The sequence below is a fragment of the Gossypium hirsutum genome, chromosome A01 (genome assembly GCF_007990345.1).
Source record: "Gossypium hirsutum isolate 1008001.06 chromosome A01, Gossypium_hirsutum_v2.1, whole genome shotgun sequence".
Lineage (NCBI taxonomy): Eukaryota > Viridiplantae > Streptophyta > Magnoliopsida > Malvales > Malvaceae > Gossypium > Gossypium hirsutum.
This window is the reverse complement of record NC_053424.1, coordinates 108,103,053-108,121,949: the sequence shown is the minus strand read 5'-3', so window position 1 is coordinate 108,121,949 and position 18,897 is coordinate 108,103,053. Positions and strand designations below refer to the sequence as shown.

Genomic DNA, 18,897 nt, shown 5'->3' with positions numbered 1-18,897 from the left:
CAAAACTTTTACTCCCCTCTTATCCCAACCCCCCATCTATCCAAAAATTCATTTCCCACCAAAATTTTACTCTCTCATTTACTTTTCCTCAAAATTTTACTCCCCAAAACCCTTAAAACTTTTTATTTTCCCTCTAAATTTTTATTCCCTCCCACTTTCCCCCCAAAACTTTTACTTCCTTCCCATCCCACCCCCCATCCACCCCAAACTCATCCCCCCTATTTTTTTAAATATTTTTCCTCCAAAATTTTACTCTCCCTATTTACTTTCCCTCAAACTTTTACTCTTCAAAACTTTTTATTTCCCCCCTAAACTTTTACTTCTCACTCTTTACTCCCAAATAAAAAATCAAAATTATCCAAAAAAAATCCCTAAACATAAATAGTAATAATTTTATTTATATCTACTATTTATATTATTAAATTAAATTTCACATTTTATATTATTTATATTATTGAATTGTTTAGTCATATTGAATATTTATATTAAAATTGAATTATTAATGATGCCATAAAATATTCGTGTTAAAATTTTATATTCGTATCAATTTCACATTTTATCTTTAAAATAACTTTTATTAAAAAATCACTTTTTTACATTTAATATATTTTTTAATTCCTAAATGTATAGTGACAAGAATATGAAGATAATTGAAACAACTAAGCAAGCAAAGAAGCTAACCCATATATAAAATATTAATAAATAAATTATGAGGTGGTGAAAGGTAATAAAAAATTTGATTACGGTGGACAAATTCTATTATGATGGGTGACAGTTGTAAAAAGGACCCAAAATTATTTTTTAAAATTTAACTTGAATAAATATATTTGATTCGATTCGATTCGAATTCCATCTCATTAGACTCGATTCGAGAAAATTTTAAATTAAATTAGGATGATAAAATATGATTCGTCAACTCGATTAACTCAAATTTTTTTCATTCGATTCGATTCGATTCGATCAAACGCTCACCTCTACACACAAGGATGCCCAAGTTTTATATTAACCGTTTTCCGTTTTCCTAAAAACCAAACATTCATATCATGAAATAAACAAAAATTAATTGATAAAAAGAACATGTTTGAAGCTTAGAGGTGTGCATAGGCTAGACTACGTAGCCCGGCCCATCCCAAAGGCTCGCCTGAAAAATGGAAGGGTTCGGGTAAAAATATAGGCCCGAAATATGGGGTTTAAGTAAAAAAATGAGTTTTTTGCCTAGGCCCGGCCCGAATTATATACTAAATATATATATTTTTTATTTTTAATCATATTTACATTTTATTTTCAATTTTAATATAATCACTTTTTATTATATTTTCAATTTGTGTATTATTTTAAAAATTATTTTAGTCTCATTTTTTTATTTATTTCTTGTTTTAATATTTGTTTTTATGTTTTTAAATGTATTTGATTTATTGTATTTAAATTTTTTTATTTAATGAAATAAGCTAAAAAAATTAAATATGGGCCTGGCCGAGCTAGGCTCGAGCTTAATAATTTTATTTTGGGCCGGGCTTGAATAACTTTTTAGACTCGGGCCTAAAAAATAGATCTAAAATTATGTCTAGGTCCGACCCGAACCTAGCTTGGCCTAGCCATGCACACCTCTATAATTAGAACCAAAGCATTAATCAAACTCATGTCATTAAAAATAGAATTCGCATATTAACCCTACCTTATGATTATTTTAAAATATAATAATAAATAACAAGTTAATTTCTGTGATTTCCCAAACACAATAAATATGCATAACAAAAGTTTAAATATTTTTAATCGAAGAACTTAATCGCGCAAATATCTATCAAATATCAAGAAACACAATCTTTATTAACACGAACTCCAAATTAATATTTTAAACCCATAAAATTTTAAGAATGAATAAATCCATATATAATAAAAAATAACTCATTCTCAATTATTCGACATGACGAGGCTCAAATGCCACTTGTTAGGATCGTAAAATAAATCTGAAATAAAACTTAATAAACCATGATCTATCATTTTAAAATATCAAGAACAAAACTAGATGTGGAAGCATACCTAAATTAATCAATTTCTTGAAATCTACAATATTTGCGGTTTTGATATTTTAAATTAGCACATAAGTAATATAAAGAATGTGTCTCTTTCTTTTCTAGAGATGAGATATTAGAAAAGTTACCCTATGTGTAAGTTAAGACCAAAATCTTAATATATAACTTTTGCACATTAACATTTATATCTACTCAGCACATCATCAATTAGCAATTAATTACTAGAATATCTACATATATTTGATCCATACCGTCCAATAAAACTTAACCAAATTAGATCACTTTTACTTTAAACTAATCTTTTATGATATTAAATAATATGTAATTACTCTTATTATATATGTGATGTCTATATTTTCTACGCTCATATCAATAAACATGAAAAAGATTAAGAAAAGACATAATTGGTAACTGTTAATTGAGAGTAGTTTTTTTATTTCTTGTGTGCAATTTTGACATTAACCGAGTGTAGCATTCAAAAGAAGTTGAGGAACTTGAGAGTACATACAGAAAAATAACATGAATACATAAATTATCATGTCTACTAGAGATACTTCAGTTAGAAAAAACAAAATTTGAAGCTGCACTTTGAGCTTGGAGATAGATGCTCTGTGCCGACTTCTTTACTTGCAGAAGAAGTTACTATTTTCAAGGTATTTGCTGTTGGAGAGATGGCTAAATCGGGTTCAAGATACGTGCACTCACTTTTTGATGTAGCAGAAGTTATGGAATGAGCGGAGTTGCTTATAACTTCAGTGGAAGAAGTTACCCATTCTGGAGGTGGCCAAAACAAGTTACGGTAGGCAGGGCAATTCTCTAAGCGACTGGCTGTACCTGTTTCTAAATCAAACACAAGCATATATTTATACCAAATTCCATACTCATGATTACCAAATCCTGGATAGTCGGAGAGATTTTCCGGATAGAAGATGAGGTTTCCTCTACCCCAACCAAATTCCGAAGCTGGCGCGGATATTGCTTCATGAAAACCCATAAACAAGATCCGATCCCTCAAACTCAAACTATCCATCTCATCCCACTTGTGCTCTTCTTCATTCATCCTCAAAACTCTAACACGAACCACATTCCCCGCTTCCCAAAACATTTCTAGGAACAACAAATTATCAACGGACTTAACCAAGAACTTTCTGCATCTGGAAGCGCGACCACTCTACATGTGGTAGGAACCTAACGTTTAAAGATTGGTCAATGGCTATAGTTCTTCCGTTTCCGTCGATGGCATAGAATTTCCCATTGAATGAAATAATATCCCCAAGGCAACCCACATTTTCAAGCACAATCCATTCTTTTCTCCCGATCTCAGAACGGCCGAGATCCCGAACATGGAAAACATTATAAAATCATCACTATCGATAGTACTTGACCGCAAGAAGACAACTTTCAGTCGGTAGGTTGCGTAATGGGCCTCTATAGGATGATCAATACTAACATCATAATGACCAACGTGCTCATGACCCAATTCAAGGACCTGAAAGTTGGTTAAATCCAATACCTTCGGAAAGTTTCTCGGAGGACGTTCCAGCCAAGGAGGATTCAACAGTTGCATTTCGACACGGTGATGGTCAGTTGCATCTCTGATTTTGGCCAACTAGCAAGTTGGGGCTTCTGTTTGGTTAGCGCGAGACGATCTAATAAGGTAAAGGGTGTTTACGGAAATATAGCTCAGAGACCATTCACCTCTACCACGCCTTGGTAAAGGGAGATTTGTGGGTAATAAAGGGTTAAGTTTTGGTGGGAGTGGAACAGAGGAACGCCATGAAGAGCAGACGGATCGGAATCTGAGAATATCAATCGGGCTTCAAGGCATTTGGCTATTAGAACTACAAGTTCCGGCAGGAGTCGAGACCAATCTGCCATTTGGGGTTTACAAGTTTTTGCTCCACTCAAATCTGCTAGGGTTACTTACAGCTGCCTGCCATCTTTTGTTTTTATATAAATATATTCAGAATAGAATAAGGTAAAAATAAATTTAAAATTATGCTATGTTCGTTTTTTATTCTGTCTTTTGAGGATGAACTTCATCACTTTACCTTACTGTTAAGTAATTACAAAAAAAAATTGAAAACCCTAAAACTCATTTTCCAGAAAATAATGTTTGAACATCAACAATGTAAAAACAGACTGAATAATCGTTTTGTAAATTGCTATATATTTTCATATACAGGGCCTTAAACTCATCAATCTCTGTTTAGGTTATATACTGTGGGTTTGTATAATCACTTACAAAAAGTTGTTATCAGCAGTTTTCTCACATATTTCCATTGTTGATCCATGATTCAATCAGGTCCTATAATCCACCTCCAAATTCACTCTGTTTTCTTCTTCACCAATGACTTTGTTCTGTTTTATTTTATTTATTGATTTTCTATTCTTTTAAGTTACTCATATTCAACAAATTTTGAATATTTATAAGATATATGAACTCTTCTATTTCATGCATTTTTGTATTGTTTCTTTTAGGATACGTAGGTACCATACATGTAACTGGAAGGGGGAGGTGCGTAGCTTATACGAAAGAGGCAATGCAGGATGATATTTTTCAGAGAGAAGGGGAACGGGAAGCAAACTACAAGCGTCAGACCTTGGGGAAACTGAAAGACAAAAGCAATGAAAATTGTATGCAAGAAAAGCACGTTGAGGAACGCCTTTGGTCAGTGCACATGCAGATTTAGTGCAAGAAAATCGGGTTTAAATGCCCATAGGCCTTTGGCTTAAGTCGAAGAGGCCATAAGGAGTGAACTGAGTTCTACTTCAGTCACTGAAATGAGTACTTGATGACTCACTTCAGTCACACCAGCAAGAGCACGTTAATGATGCTGCCTCTGGAAACTTCAGTTCAGAATCAGGATGGATGGTCATTGATGGCAAGAAGGATGTTCCATAATGATAGTGCCAAAGCACAATTTGGGACAATGGAGAAGGTAGATACCATGGTGCCAAAACAATTCCAAAACTCAGGAAACTATCATGATAGTGCCAAAGCACAATTTGGGACAATGGAGAAGGTAGATACCATGGTGCCAAAACAATTCCAAAACTCAGGAAACTATCATGACTCCATGTCTCTTGAGAGTGAAATTGATGCTGCCAATTGTCACTGACCAGGAAACATGTCAATTGAAGAAATAAAAAAAGCACAGGATGAGATTATGCAGATATTGTTGGAAATGATGTTGTCCATATAGAGATAAGCAAGGAAAAATCATAATAGTTTATACATGCCTGCACACGTTTTCAATAAATATTATACATCTATGGGTAAATGGGAGTCTTGAGAGGAGTTAGAAACAGCAGAATTTGAAGCTGCACTTTGACCTTGGAGAGGGTTGCTCACTGCCGACTTCTTTTCCTGCCAGATAAGTTACTCTTTTTGGGGTAATTGCTGTTGGAGAGAGAGCGAAACTGGATTCAGGAGACATGCATTCATTTTCTAGTGTAGCAGAACTTATCGAATGAGTAGAGTTGCTTATAACTTCAGTCAAAAAAATCACTGATTCTGAATAAGTTACCCATTGTGGAGGTGGCCAGAACAAGTTACAGTAGGCAGGGCAATTCTCTAAAGGGCAGGCAGTACCAGTTTCTAAATCAAACACAAAGACAAGTCTAAATTCAGGGTCAGGATCATGTGGAGAGTCGAAGAGACCTCCGGGATAGAAGATGAGGTTTCCTTTACCCCAATAGAATTCAGAAGCTGGCGCTGAAACTGCTCCATAAAAACCCAGAAATAAAATCCGATCCCTTAAACTTTCCATCTCATCCCACTTGTGATCTTCTTCACTCATCCTAAACACTCTAAAACCAACACCCTTATCTGGATTGGAAAGCATTTCAACAGCCAACAAATTATCATGGGACTTAACCAAGAACTTTCTGCTACGGGGAGAGCCTACATGTGGTAGGAAACTAACGTTTAAAGATTGGTCAATGACTCTAGTTTTGCCATTTAGGTCAATGGCATAGAATTTCTCATTAAATGAAATAATATCCTGAATGTCATACACATGTTCAAGCACAGTCCATTCCTTTTCTCCCGACCTCAGAAAAGCCGGGCATCGGAAAGACGCAAATATTATAAAATCATCACAATTGGTACTTGACTGCTGCAGAACTACTTTTTTTCTGTAGTCGTAGCATAGGGGCTCTAAAGGATGATCAATATACACATTATACAGACCAATATATTGATGACCCAATTCAATGACTTGAAAGTTGGTTAAATCCAATACCTTTGGAAAGTTTCTTGGAAGAGATTCCAGCTTAGAATCTGAAAAAGGATTCAACAGTTGCATTTTGACACCGCGGCTTCCTTCTCTGATTTTGACCAACCAGCAAGCAGGTGCTTTTGTTTCGTCGCCGCGAGACGATCTTAAAAGGTAAAAGGTATATCTGGTGATATGGCTCAGAGACTCCTCAAGTCTACCTCGGGTTCGGCGATATGTAGGTCGAAAAGGGTAAAGTTTTGGTGGAACAGAGGAACGCCACGAACAGCAGACAGATCGGAATCTGACAACATCAAATCGGGCTTCAAGGCGTTCGGATATTAGAACTAGAAGCTCTTGTGGGAGTTGAGACCAATCTGCCATTTGAGATCACTAGTTTTGCTTTGCATTCAGATCTGCTATGGGCAACAGTAGCTGCCTGCCTGCCAACTTTTCTTATTAAACATATTTAGAATAGAATTAAAAAAAAAAGTTCAAGTAAATCGATAAAATAAAAATAAAAATAATTGTTTTTTCGTTTTCTATTCTGCTTTTGAGGAACTTGATCACTTTATCCTACTCTAAAGTAGTTTCAAAATAAAATAAAAAAACCTTTGGACTCAGTTTTCTAGAAAATAATGGGAACATCTACAATGTACCTACAAATTACAGAGTGAAGAATTGTCTCGACTTTTGTCAAATGTTATTCATTTTCACATTGAGGGACGCTTACAATAATCAACTAAGAAGAGATCAATTCTTCGAATTCTTGAGAAATAAATCACAACTGACGTTGAACCAAAAAAAAAACAACTGCCACAAAATATGTACAATTAAAAGTTTCCCTGAAAGAAAATGGCAATAAATTCATACTTCATTAAGTTTTACATCAAGGCTTCAGCTTTGAAGCTGGAAAAAGGAAAAACTGCAAAGGAAAGGTATCCGATTTACAACATATTATGCAAGACCCTGGTGATATAGCTCCGAAGTCTGTAGAGCTGGGAATGGAATGCTCTTCCTTTTAGGTTTGAAAGTCAGGTCCACTTTGTTGTCTGCAGATGTAGGCTCACTTGTTCGGGGGTGTTCCCCTAATCTGGAATCTGGAAACTGCATTCATTATCCATCATATGACTCACTGGAATGGCTGTGTTTTATTATTATTATTTGAATACTGAATGGTTGTGCTTGAAGATGAGAAGACGTGGGCTGTTTATGAGGTTTTGCAAGAGCTATATGGACAGCTTCTTGACGAGATAAGATCTAAGGGAAGACCCAAAACTATTTAAGTTATGTCTTATCAGTTTAATACCAGAGACATGAAAAAAAATAACGCCGAATTTCTGGGTTTCAATCAGAGATTCATGAAAGTTACTCGACATTTAATGATACTCTTATCGAACAGTATGCTGCGGTATCTTTTGATGGTTTGTCCTATTGGTTGACAAATCTTGCCGCATTGAATGCATGATTTAATTCTCGAATCTACCATTGCAGAAATGCCTCTTGAGGTACTGACTGCTATCTGTTACTTTTGTGTTCTATTAGTACATAGCAGTTTGCTGTTTATAGTAATCTGATTGAATGCCATTAACAATGCGAGAGAAAAGAACATTGTAAACATATTAGCTGATTTCCAAATGGTAAGGCCGCAAAGATATAGAAATAATGAACTGCCGTATGGTAGAATCTCTGATTCCAACTCCTTTGCTTAACTTGGAAGTGAACAGCATTTTTGTTTAGGCTAAAATTCCTTTCATAATTCAATTGGTTCAATCAATTCATATTGATTCCTGAAATAATCAGTTCAATACTTTTCTTTGAACTGATACCTTGACTGGTTCCAATCCAATCGGTCGGTCCAATTCAAACAACCATCTCAAAATGCATGAGATTGAAGCCTAGAAAATGAGTTTGGAATGTCGTTATCAATTAATACTAGCACTCTCTTTTGGTTTTTATCTTCCTTCCTCTCATAGTTGTTGGCTCAAGTAATTAAGTGGGTTTATTTGTTCAAAGCAGAAGTTGGTTGAACCGAAATTTGGATTCTTTTTAACAGCATTGGACTCCAACAAACGATAACAGATATGTTGTAGTTGATGATGAAGATGAAAGTGGATTTGCCGACTTTGATCCCATATCAGTTTTCGCTAAGCCATTGGAAGGAGGCAATGCAGTGTGATGATTTTCCAAGAGAAAAGGGAAGCAAAATGAGTCAAACCTTGGGAAAACTGAGACAAATAATGGATGGAGAAGCAATGAAAGCTATAGGCAAGAGAAGCATGTTGAGTATCTCCTTAGGTGCACATGCAGATGTAGGTAGCCTCCATGAGGAGTGAATTGAGTGCTAGTTGGGTCACTGAAATGGACACAGATCACTCACTTAAATAGTTCAAGTACACCAGCAAGAGCATATTGAAGATGCTGGCTCTGAAAACTTCACTAGAGAATGAGGACCGATGACCATTGATGGTCAGGTCGTGCCAAAAAGAATGTTCCCTAACGATAATGTCAATGCGCAATTTAGGAGAATGAAGAAGATAGATGCAATTCAACAACTTAGGAAATAAACATGGTTCCAGTCCATGTCTCCTGAGAGTGAAATTCATGCTGAGAATCGTGCCCTATTAGCAAACATGTCACCTGAAGAAGGAACTAAACAAGCACAGAATGATCTGTCAAACAATGATATAAGCACTACAAATATAGAGAGCAATAATCCCAGTCACAACAAGCTCAAACATTACAAAGAGTGGCCTTGACAATTGCCAGGGAGTTGAGGCTGTTAAGGAATTGAGATTTTCCATGGATGGGACTATTGTTGGAAATGAGTTTGTCCATATAGAGATAAGCAAAGAAAAATCATAACAGTTTGTACATACCAGTACACATTTTCAGTAAATATTAAATGGGTAGTCTTGAGAGTAGGAATTATAAACAGCAAAAGTTGAAGCCGCACTTTGAGCTTGGAGAGGGACGATCCCTGCCAACCTTTTCCTGCGGAAGAAGTTACTCTTTTTGAGGGGATTTGCTGCTGTAGAGAGCTAAATTGGACTCAGAAGACTTGCAGAAGTTATCAAATGAGTTGAGTTGCGTATAATTTCTTAATTTCTTCCATTATTTTTACTTATTGGTTGTTTAATCGAGTCTATCCTCAATAACGTGGGTAAAAGATAAAATTTTGGTGGAACAGGGTAACGCCATCACGAGTAGATGGATCGAAATCTGACATTCGGCTATTAGAAATAGAAGCTCTGGTGGGAGTTGAGACCAATCTACCATTTGATATCACAAGTTCTGCATTTACACTCAAACGTCTATGCGCAGCAGCTGCAACAATGTTATTTCCTTTGGGTTGGGTGTGGTGGCATATACGACGAAGCCTCTCAAATGACCTTTTGGGTTGGGCCAAGTCCAGTTAGAAAGTTATTTCCTCTGGGTTGAAAACAAGACAATGTTTTTTTCGTTCAAAATTGAAACATCGAAGAGCCGGAGGAGAACCTCCCTTGAACCCTGGAACCTATGGAGAAGAAGCAGGAGCAACGAAGCGGCCATAAAACCAAAAGGAATGAAGGAAAAGTTGCTTCTTTGAAGGTATTTGCTAGCAGTTCAATCGATGGAGACGATGCTTCCAGCTTAGTTGGGAGCATAATCGAAAAGGGAATTGTTTCGAACAATGATATTAGTAAACCCATTCAACCCCCTCGCCTCTCAGTGCTTCCTTTCCCTGTTGCACGCCACCGCTCTCATGGTCCTGTAAGCCACCGCAAATTATACTCTTCTTTTTTCTTCTTCTGCAATGATTTTGTTCTCTATTTTATTTTCTTTATTGGTTTGCTATTCATTTAAGTTACTTAATTCAACAAATTTTGAACATTTATAAGATATATGAACACTTTTTATGTTTTCCTTTCTGTATTGTTTCTTTTGGGATACATAAATTACCATGCCTATGATTGTAAAGGGGAGGTAATTCGTTATTATTGATTACTACAAATTTGGGTACGGTTGTTGCTTGGAAGAGTAAGGCAAAACCATAAGTTTAATACCTAACAAACATGGGTTTGGATTTTGGAATGGGGGCAATCAACTAATACTAGCAGTAATGGTGTTCCTTTTTGGTTTTATCTCCCTATCTGTTATTATTTAATTAACTGGGTTTATTTTTGGTTGAGTTTGATTTGTTCAAAGCAGAAGTTGCTTGAACTGATACTTGGATTTGTTTTCACAGCATTGGACTCCAAGAAGTGATAACAGAAATGTTGTTGAAGAAGATGATGAAGATGAAACTGGATTTGCTAACTTTGATCCTATATCGGTTTTCGGTGAACCTATACGGAGGAAAGAGAAAAAGAATTTGGATCTTAGCCATTGGAAAGAGGCAATGCAGGGTGATGATCTTTCCCAGAGAAAGGGAAGGGAAACAAACCAGTCAGACGTAGGGAAAACTGAAAGACAAATGATGGATGGAAAAGCCATGAAAGATCTAGGCAATAAAAGCATGTTGAGTAACTCCTTTGGTGCACATGCAGATGTAGCCTCCATGGATGTAGAATCACATCTAAATGCCCATAGGCCTTTAGCTAAAGCTGAAGAAGCCATGAGGAGTGAATTGACTGCTAGTTCAGTCACTGGAATGGACCTAGATGACTCACTTCAGTTACAAAAAGAAGAGCATGTTAAAGATCATGATTCTGAAATTTTCAGTAAAGAATCAGGAACGATGGTTGTTGATGGCCAGGTCATGGCGAAAAGAATGTGTCATAATGATAGTGCCAATGTGGAATTCAAGAGAATGGAGAAGATAGATACCATGGCTCCAGAGCAATTCCGCAACTTAGGAAATGAACGCGGGTCCATGTCTCTTGAGAGTGAAATTGATGCTGAGAATCGTGCCCGATTAGGGAACATGTCACCTGAAGAAATAAAAGAAGCACAGGCTGAGATTTTGCTGAAGATGGATCCTGCTTTGCTAAACTTACTGAAAAAACGAGGCCAAGAGAAATTAAAGAAGCAAATTGACACACACTCAAATCAGGCTGCTGAGAGTCAATTTGGAATTAGATGTGAAAATCAGTCAAACAATGCTATGAAAGCTCCAAATATAGATAGCAATAATCCCACGGTCACAACAAGCTCAAACATTACAGAGAGTGGCCTTGACAATGGTGTAAAGCAGAACGTAGATTCCGCAAGTGGCAGTTTGTGGGATGCTTGGAGCCAGAGAGTTAAGGCTGTTAGGGAATTAAGGTTTTCCTTGGATGGGGCTGTTGTTGAAAATGATTTTGTTCAGATACCAGAGATACGTAAGGCAAAATCATAACCATCCTTCTGTTCTTTTTTTTTTTTTTTTGGTACATTTTTACTTAGTTGCTTTTATACATACCTGCTCGCATTTTTTGCTAAATATTATGTATCAATAGGTAAATGGTAGACATTAGATCTTGTTGTCACTTTCTTGATAAACTCACTAAAACTATATTTGGTGGCATTTATTTGTTTGTCTAGAGAACAGTTTATAAATAAACTCTAGCCATACAAGGAACGGCAGATGACTGAATAAATATTGTTTTGCCTTTTCCTTCTATTACTGTATTGCAGGAGGTGATATTGTTGCTGAACGTGACTTCTTACGAACAGAGGGAGATCCTGGTGCTTCAGGTTATACAATTAAAGAAGCAGTTGCACTCACAAGAAGCATGGTCAGTTTATATTTTATTTATTATTTTATTGGATGACATGTAGATCTTTAATGCAAATGCAGCTGCATGTTGTCATGATATAGCTAGATTGTGCATGTCAATCTTAAATATTGTTGCAGTTTATCTTTGATATGACTATACTGATCTCCTGTTTTTACTGATATTGTTGACTTTAGATTCCAGGTCAACGGGCCCTTGCATTGCATCTCCTTGCATCTGTGCTTGATAAGGCATTACGTAATATTTATCTCAATCCAATTGGCTCTACTCCGGCTGATAAGGACAATGTTGACAGCACTGTTGACTGGGAAGCTGTTTGGGCTTTTGCACTGGGCCCAGAACCTGAGCTAATCTTATCATTAAGGTTAAATGAATTTTTATCCCAAAAAACCGAATAATGTTAAGTCAAACTGTTCTTTTTCCTGTTAAAATTTAGATGTTGATTCATAAAATGATTTTGATTCTGTATTCTTTACCCTTGAATTTGAATATTTTGAAATCTGTAGGATGTCGCTTGATGATAACCACAATTCTGTAGTTTTAGCAACAGCCAAAGTTATTCAGTGCGTATTGAGCTGTGATATAAATCAGAGTTTCTTTGATCTTTTGGAGGTAGATTTCTATCTTTTATATGCCTTGTATGTCCATATGTAATGTTTAGTTTAACCAATGTTCTATATTGCAGAAAACAGCAATTGACATGAGGGGTACTTATACTGCTCCTATATTTCGGTCTAAACCAGAGATTGATGTTGGTTTCCTTCATGGTGGATTTTGGAAATACAGTGCTAAACCTTCAAATGTTCTTCTTTATGGAGATAATATTGTGGAAGATGAAACTGAAGGGAAGCATACAATTCAGGATGACATTGTTGTTGCTGGACAAGATTTTGCTGCTGGTTTGGTTAGGATGGGAATCCTTCCGAGGATTCGATATCTTTTGGAGGTGAGCAGAATAAATCGATTATGTTTACTTAAGTTCTTGATATACCTGCCATAAGGTTTACGCTTATGTTTTATTCAAATTTAATAAACTTGTTATCTAGTTTAAACAATTGACTTTTTTGTGGGTCGTGTGAAGAGAAATTAGTACTGATTTAGAATTTGTGCTAGCATCTTCTTTTTTCTACTGCAGATTTTCGTGTTTACCTTTTTCCTTTCTTCGTACTTGCATGACCCTGGAAACTAATATGTAGCACAATAATATCTATGCTAATTTGGTGGGTCTATATTTTAGTTGTTCCTACTCCTAAGAGGAGAGCAGTCATAGTGTCTCTCCTGGAAGTTCAATGCTTACTTTGTGGAATATTTCTGATATATACGTTAGTAACGTTGCTCATGTTTTCAGATAGAACCAACTGCACCTTTGGAAGAATGCTTGATTTCAGTACTAGTTGCAATAGCAAGACATTCCCCAATGGGTGTGAATGCTATAATGAAGTGCCAAAGATTAGTTCAAACTGTTGTTCACCGATTTACTGCAAATAGCAATATGGATGTTTATCCATCTAAGATCAAATCTGTTTGCCTTTTGAAGGTAAGCTTTTATTCATTTGTTTTTGGAATAGTGAGGGCTATGAGGCTTCCTGACTCACTTCTATGTTAGTAAAAAGAATGAAAAAATGTATTATGTTTCTAGTTATTTATTAAATGGTCTATTTTCTTACCATTTAGCCTAAAGAATTTATATTGCTTTTTTTTTTTTGTTACAAAGGTGCTAGCACAATCTGACAGGAAGAACTGTGCAGAGTTCGTAGAGAATGGGATTTTCCAGGCTATGACATGGCAATTATATAAAAATGCTTACTCTTTGGAGCAATGGTTGAAATTGGGAAGAGAAAATTGTAAACTTTCATCTGTGTTAATGGTTGAACAACTACGTTTTTGGAAGGTCTGCATTCAGTATGGGTATTGTGTGTCATACTTCTCCAACATTCTTCCTGCCTTGTACTTGTGGTTGAATCCGCCTACAATTAGAAAACTGGTTGAGAACAATGTTTTAGGTGAATTTGCTTCCATCTCTATGGAGGCATACCTTATTCTAGAATCCTTAGCCAGAACACTTCCAAATTTTTATTCACACAAAATTCTAAGTGATGGAATAGCTGAAAGAGCTGATGACAATGTGGAGACCTGGTCTTGGAGCCATGCCGGACCAATGGTTGATTTAGCTCTGAAGTGGATTTCATTTAAGTCTAGATTAATTGATTCTCAGGATGAAATAATTGGAATCTCTATTTTCCATGATAAATCTTCCTCTCCTTTATTGTGGGTATACTCAGCTGTTATGCACATGCTTTCCAGAGTGCTTGAAAAAGTGATCCCTGAGGATGCCATGGGCCTGCAAGATGATGGTTATGTGCCATGGTTGCCAGATTTTGTTCCTAAGGTTGGACTTGAAATTATTAGAAATGGTTTTTTGAGCTTTACACGTGTGAATACTGCAGAATATGGAACTAATCTGGCTGCAGGTAGTTCTTTTATCGAGCAACTCTGTTCTTTAAGGAAGCAAAGTGTATTCGAAACATCATTTGCTTCTCTATGTTGCCTTCATGGCTTCTTCCAGGTTTTTATATACATTAACAATTTGATCCAGTTGGCTAAGACTGTGGTCTGTAATCCTTCTCAAGCATGCAGTTTATCACAAGAAGAGAACATACTTGCAAAGGGGATACTGGTGGAATCTTTGTTTGAATTGAGATGTGTGTTTGATATTTTCTCAAAGTTAGTTGCTTCAGAGTGGCAAATTGTGCAGTCAATTGAGATTTTTGGTAGAGGAGGCCCTGCTCCTGGTGTGGGGCTTGGATGGGGAGCCTCTGGTGGAGGATTTTGGTCAAAATCTGTTTTATTGGCACAAACAGATGCATGGTTGCTCAGTCAATTGCTTGACATCTTCCAGACTGTCTCTATAGAAGTATTATCCTTAGATGATGAGAGGACCTTTACCAGAGAAATAATCCTTTCAGCTTTAGGATTATGTTTAATTTCTGGACCAAGAGACAAGGTTATTGTGGAGAAAGCGTTGGATGTTATGCTTCAAGTACCTGTGCTAAAGTACCTTGACCTTTGCAGTCAGCATTTTATCCAGGGTAATGGGAGGATAAAATTATATGGGTGGGAATATAAAGAAGATGACTATATGCTCTTCAGTGAGATATTAGCTTCTCACTTTAGAAATAGATGGTTGTCTAATAAGAAAAAATTGAAAGCCTCAAGTGTCGATAGAACATCAAGGAGTAACGCTTTTCTAGAAACCATACCAGAAGACCTGGACACATCAATGATGAGTCGAGATCAAAACTGCACTTCATTGATGATGGAATGGGCCCACCAGAGACTGCCTTTTCCCATGCACTGGTTTCTTAGTCCAATATCAACCTTATGCGATAGCAAACATGCTGGGCTGGGAAGGGTCTCTGATATACAAAATATTGTGCAGGACCCTGGTGATATAGTTGAACTTTCTAAAGCTGGAATGTTTTTCCTTTTAGGTTTGGAAGCCTTGTCCACTTTCTTATCTGCAGATGTTGTTTCACCCATTTGGAGTGTTCCAGTAATCTGGAAACTACATTCATTATCCATCATATTACTCATTGGAATGGCTGTGCTTGAAGATGAGAAGACTAGGGATGTTTATGAGTCTTTGCAAGAGCTATATGGACAGCTTCTTGACGAGATAAGGTCTAAGGGAAGAAGTCAAACTATTTCAAATATGTCTACCAGTTTAACACCAGAGACAGAAAATAAAATTAATGTGGAATTTCTGAGGTTTCAATCAGAGATTCATGAAAGTTACTCAACATTTATTGATACTCTTGTTGAGCAGTATGCTGCTGTATCTTTTGGTGATTTGACCTATGGTCGACAAGTTGCAATATATTTACACCGTTGTGTCGAAGCTCCTGTTCGACTTGCTGCCTGGAATGCATTATCTAATTCTCATGTCCTTGAACTTCTTCCACCATTGCAGAAATGCCTGGGTGAGGCTGAAGGATACCTTGAACCTGTTGAGGTACTGACTGCTATCTGCTCCTTTTGTGTTCTATTCAAATGCATGGCAGCTTGCTATGTATGGTAAATGTAATTGAATGTGCTTGACATTTGATTTCTGATATTGTCTTAACGAAACCCCCAATTTGGCTTCAATGTGTCAGAACTCAGAAGAGAACGCTAAATTTCTTAGCTTATTTCAAAATCATAAATAAGGTGGAGAGATAGAAATAATGAACTGGCATAAAGTAAAATCTTTGACTCAAACACCCGTGGTTAACTTGGAAGTGAACAACATTTTTTGTTTTTGATGTTAAAATTTGACAGAGAACAAGACTTCTGGTTTCTATTCCTAGAGGACTGTTGATTTATTCCCTATAGAGAGAGATATTCTCTGCAATTTCTTGAATATAGTTGCATATTCCTGTTTCTATCTGATTTAGCATCTGGGGATTACTTGCAAATCACCTATTATGAGAATGTCTGATTTTTTTTTTGTCTTTACAGGAGAATGAAGCGATTTTGGAAGCTTATGTGAAGTCATGGGTGTCTGGTGCCCTTGACAAAGCTGCAACTCGAGGATCAGTCGCATTCACATTAGTTCTGCATCACCTTTCATCTTTTGTTTTCAGCTCTCATAAAAGTGACAAGCCATTGCTACGGAATAAGCTTGTGAAGTCTCTACTGCGAGACAATGCCAGGAAGAAGCAGCACGAGGTATGCAGCTTTTCTTGTAAAGTTCTAAAAGCCTTTGCACTGCCTAAACAAGAGTCATTTGGAATATGAAAAAACATGACAAGCATATTGTGGTGGCATTTATGCTATAACTCACTAAACAGGATCCAAAACCATAGTAAAAATAGTACATTCTGTATACAGAGGTTTTTGTAAGGAAACCTCCATTGTTTAGTGAGTCAGTATATTGTAGCATGGAGTATTATTTTAATGACCTAGAAGGATATCCGCATCGTTTCATTCTGGAATATATAGTGTATACTGAGTTTAATTATTCATGTGTTCAATCTTTTGGAATATGATTACAGGGAATGATGCTGCAGTTCATCGAATATATGAAGCCATCGAGTGTTACAAAGGCCGAAAAAGAGGAAGGTTTGACAATGGAGAGTAGCAATGTAGAGGGAAGGTTGGAAAGACTGAAGGAAGCTTGCGAGGGAAATCCCTCTCTTCTCACACTTGTTGACAAACTTAAGTCTTCTTGTCTGAAACAATAGTTTGTCTTGTGACCTACACAATTTGTATATTGGAACACAACACAGTTAAACATAAACCTTCTTTAAGAAAAAACGAAATATTTATTTCAGTCACATAAGAAGTGTGTATACGAGTATAGTTCATTCTTGGATTGATGATTTGACAAAGGAAATTCATTACTAATTAAAAATAATAATTTATTGGTCTTTTTCTTTTGTCGGAAAAATCACTTAATCAGTTCTCTTTGAAACTAAGAGTTGTTTTTGTTTTCGTTAAAAAAAGAAAATCCACTGTTTTATATAATTGATTGAGAGGATCCAAAATACGGATCAATTAATTTGTGAATTGGTATAAATTGATTAAATAGACTTTTTTTTATTTTAATTTTTTAAATTTTTTATGAGTTTTTTCATAATTTATTTAATTGGATTGAACATATTGATTGGATTGATCATATTGAAAATTGAAGATTTGATTGGTTTAATTATCTATTTGGTTTTGGAAATGTTGAAGAAAAGAATTGTTTTAATTTATTTAAAACTCAAAAAACAAATATTCAAATAATAAATATATTTGGTAAGTAGGGATTAGGGATGAGCATTGTAACACTCCAAACTCGCCTGGACGTTATGGCTGAATCTTAAGAGATTACATATGTTCGTTTTAAAACCAGAAATTAAAATCGAAAATGTAACATGAAACAAAACTTGATGTTAAATATGATTACTATTTCAGTCAAATTCGAGAAATAATCATTTAGTTAAATTCTGTTTATTTGTTTCAATCAAAATCTGATTAGTCTAAGATTATTTTATTATTATTTAACCTATGAATTTAGGCTCTCTTACAACCTTAGAAAACATACCCATTAGAGATTAAAACTCATAACACATTTAAAGAATTTTGTGTTTACGTTTCGAGGGTTTTTTCTTTTTGGGTTTTGTGGTTTAGTTTTTCTCTCTATCTTTTGTACTCTTTGTTCTTTTGCCATTATAGTAAAATTATCTTTATCCGTGGTCTTTTATCCTCTTTGGAGGGGTTTTTCCATTTAAATTTATGTGTTCAATTTCTCAATTTCTTTTGCTATTTTTACTCGTTTGTTGCTTAATCGGGTTGATCCCCAACAAGTGGTATCAGAACTAGTTCAATTTTCGTAGATCAGCCCGTTCAGAGATGATAGCAATAAGGTTTGAAATTGAGAAGTTCGATGGTGCCACAAATTTCAATCTGTGGCAAGTTCGGATGATGGTAATTCTAGTTCAAACCGGTCTGAAAAAACGTTGTTATCAGGAAAAAGCCTGAGAATCTAAATCAAACAGAATGGGAAGAGCTTGATGAAAAGGCTTTGTCTGCAATCCGATTGTGCCTTACGAATATAGTATTGCAGGAGTTATTGATGGAGAAGGCCTTGTTTGCTGTAATACCCTAAAAATTACTAAAGTAAGAAAGTAATATATTATTCTTGATATAGTAAAATAAGGGAATAAAGTGACAAAAAAGAAATTTTGAGTTATGTCAACATTGAGAATTATACTATGATATATTAAATTAAGAAATGACTAAATCGCAAAAGTGAGAAAAGTTTTATAACTCAAGAGTAAATACTCAAAATTTGAAGGGTTAAAGTGTAAATATAAAAAGTTAAAGGACCAATAGTGTAAATATTTTAAGGGAGGAATGATCTAGAAACTAAGGAAAATGGAGGAATTAGGACCAAATTGAATAGGAGAAGAATTATGAGGG

The 18,897-nt window shown here is 35.7% G+C and overlaps 3 protein-coding genes across 3 annotated transcripts; 1 reads left to right on the top strand and 2 right to left on the bottom strand.

Annotated features, from left to right (window-relative positions):
* Positions 1-2,592: 2,592 nt before the first annotated feature.
* LOC107919082 (F-box protein SKIP23) lies at positions 2,593-3,600 on the bottom strand. Its single transcript, XM_016848607.1, has 2 exons — positions 3,316-3,600; positions 2,593-3,204 (listed from the first exon to the last, which is right to left on the bottom strand). The coding sequence occupies exons 1-2, from the start codon at positions 3,598-3,600 to the stop codon at positions 2,593-2,595; spliced, it is 897 nt and encodes a 298-aa protein (XP_016704096.1).
* Positions 3,601-5,210: 1,610 nt separating this feature from the next.
* Positions 5,211-7,577, bottom strand: LOC107918421 (F-box protein SKIP23). The gene has a single exon (XM_016847982.2). It carries the CDS (start codon positions 6,635-6,637, stop codon positions 5,336-5,338), a length of 1,302 nt encoding a protein of 433 aa, XP_016703471.1. The 5' UTR covers positions 6,638-7,577; the 3' UTR covers positions 5,211-5,335.
* A 1,335-nt stretch (positions 7,578-8,912) lies between these two features.
* Positions 8,913-17,360, top strand: LOC107920037 (transcriptional elongation regulator MINIYO). Its single transcript, XM_016849532.2, has 10 exons — positions 8,913-10,006; positions 10,482-11,556; positions 11,852-11,952; positions 12,129-12,316; positions 12,459-12,564; positions 12,638-12,898; positions 13,301-13,489; positions 13,667-15,964; positions 16,450-16,659; positions 16,986-17,360. The coding sequence occupies exons 1-10, from the start codon at positions 9,773-9,775 to the stop codon at positions 17,172-17,174; spliced, it is 4,851 nt and encodes a 1,616-aa protein (XP_016705021.2). The 5' UTR covers positions 8,913-9,772; the 3' UTR covers positions 17,175-17,360.
* The last annotated feature ends 1,537 nt before the right edge of the window (positions 17,361-18,897 follow it).

Excerpts from the sequence above, each read along its gene's own strand:
- LOC107918421 (XM_016847982.2), bottom strand. The coding sequence starts at position 6,637 with ATGGCAGATTGGTCTCAACTCCCACAAGAGCTTCTAGTTCTAATATCC.
- LOC107920037 (XM_016849532.2), top strand. The coding sequence starts at position 9,773 with ATGGAGAAGAAGCAGGAGCAACGAAGCGGCCATAAAACCAAAAGGAAT. Across the intron at positions 12,317-12,458 it reads GAGCTAATCTTATCATTAAG|GATGTCGCTTGATGATAACC; the intron begins GTTAAATGAATT and ends TGAAATCTGTAG. Across the intron at positions 12,565-12,637 it reads GTTTCTTTGATCTTTTGGAG|AAAACAGCAATTGACATGAG; the intron begins GTAGATTTCTAT and ends TCTATATTGCAG.
- LOC107919082 (XM_016848607.1), bottom strand. The coding sequence starts at position 3,600 with ATGCAACTGTTGAATCCTCCTTGGCTGGAACGTCCTCCGAGAAACTTT. Across the intron at positions 3,205-3,315 it reads GATTGTGCTTGAAAATGTGG|AGTGGTCGCGCTTCCAGATG; the intron begins GTTGCCTTGGGG and ends TACCACATGTAG.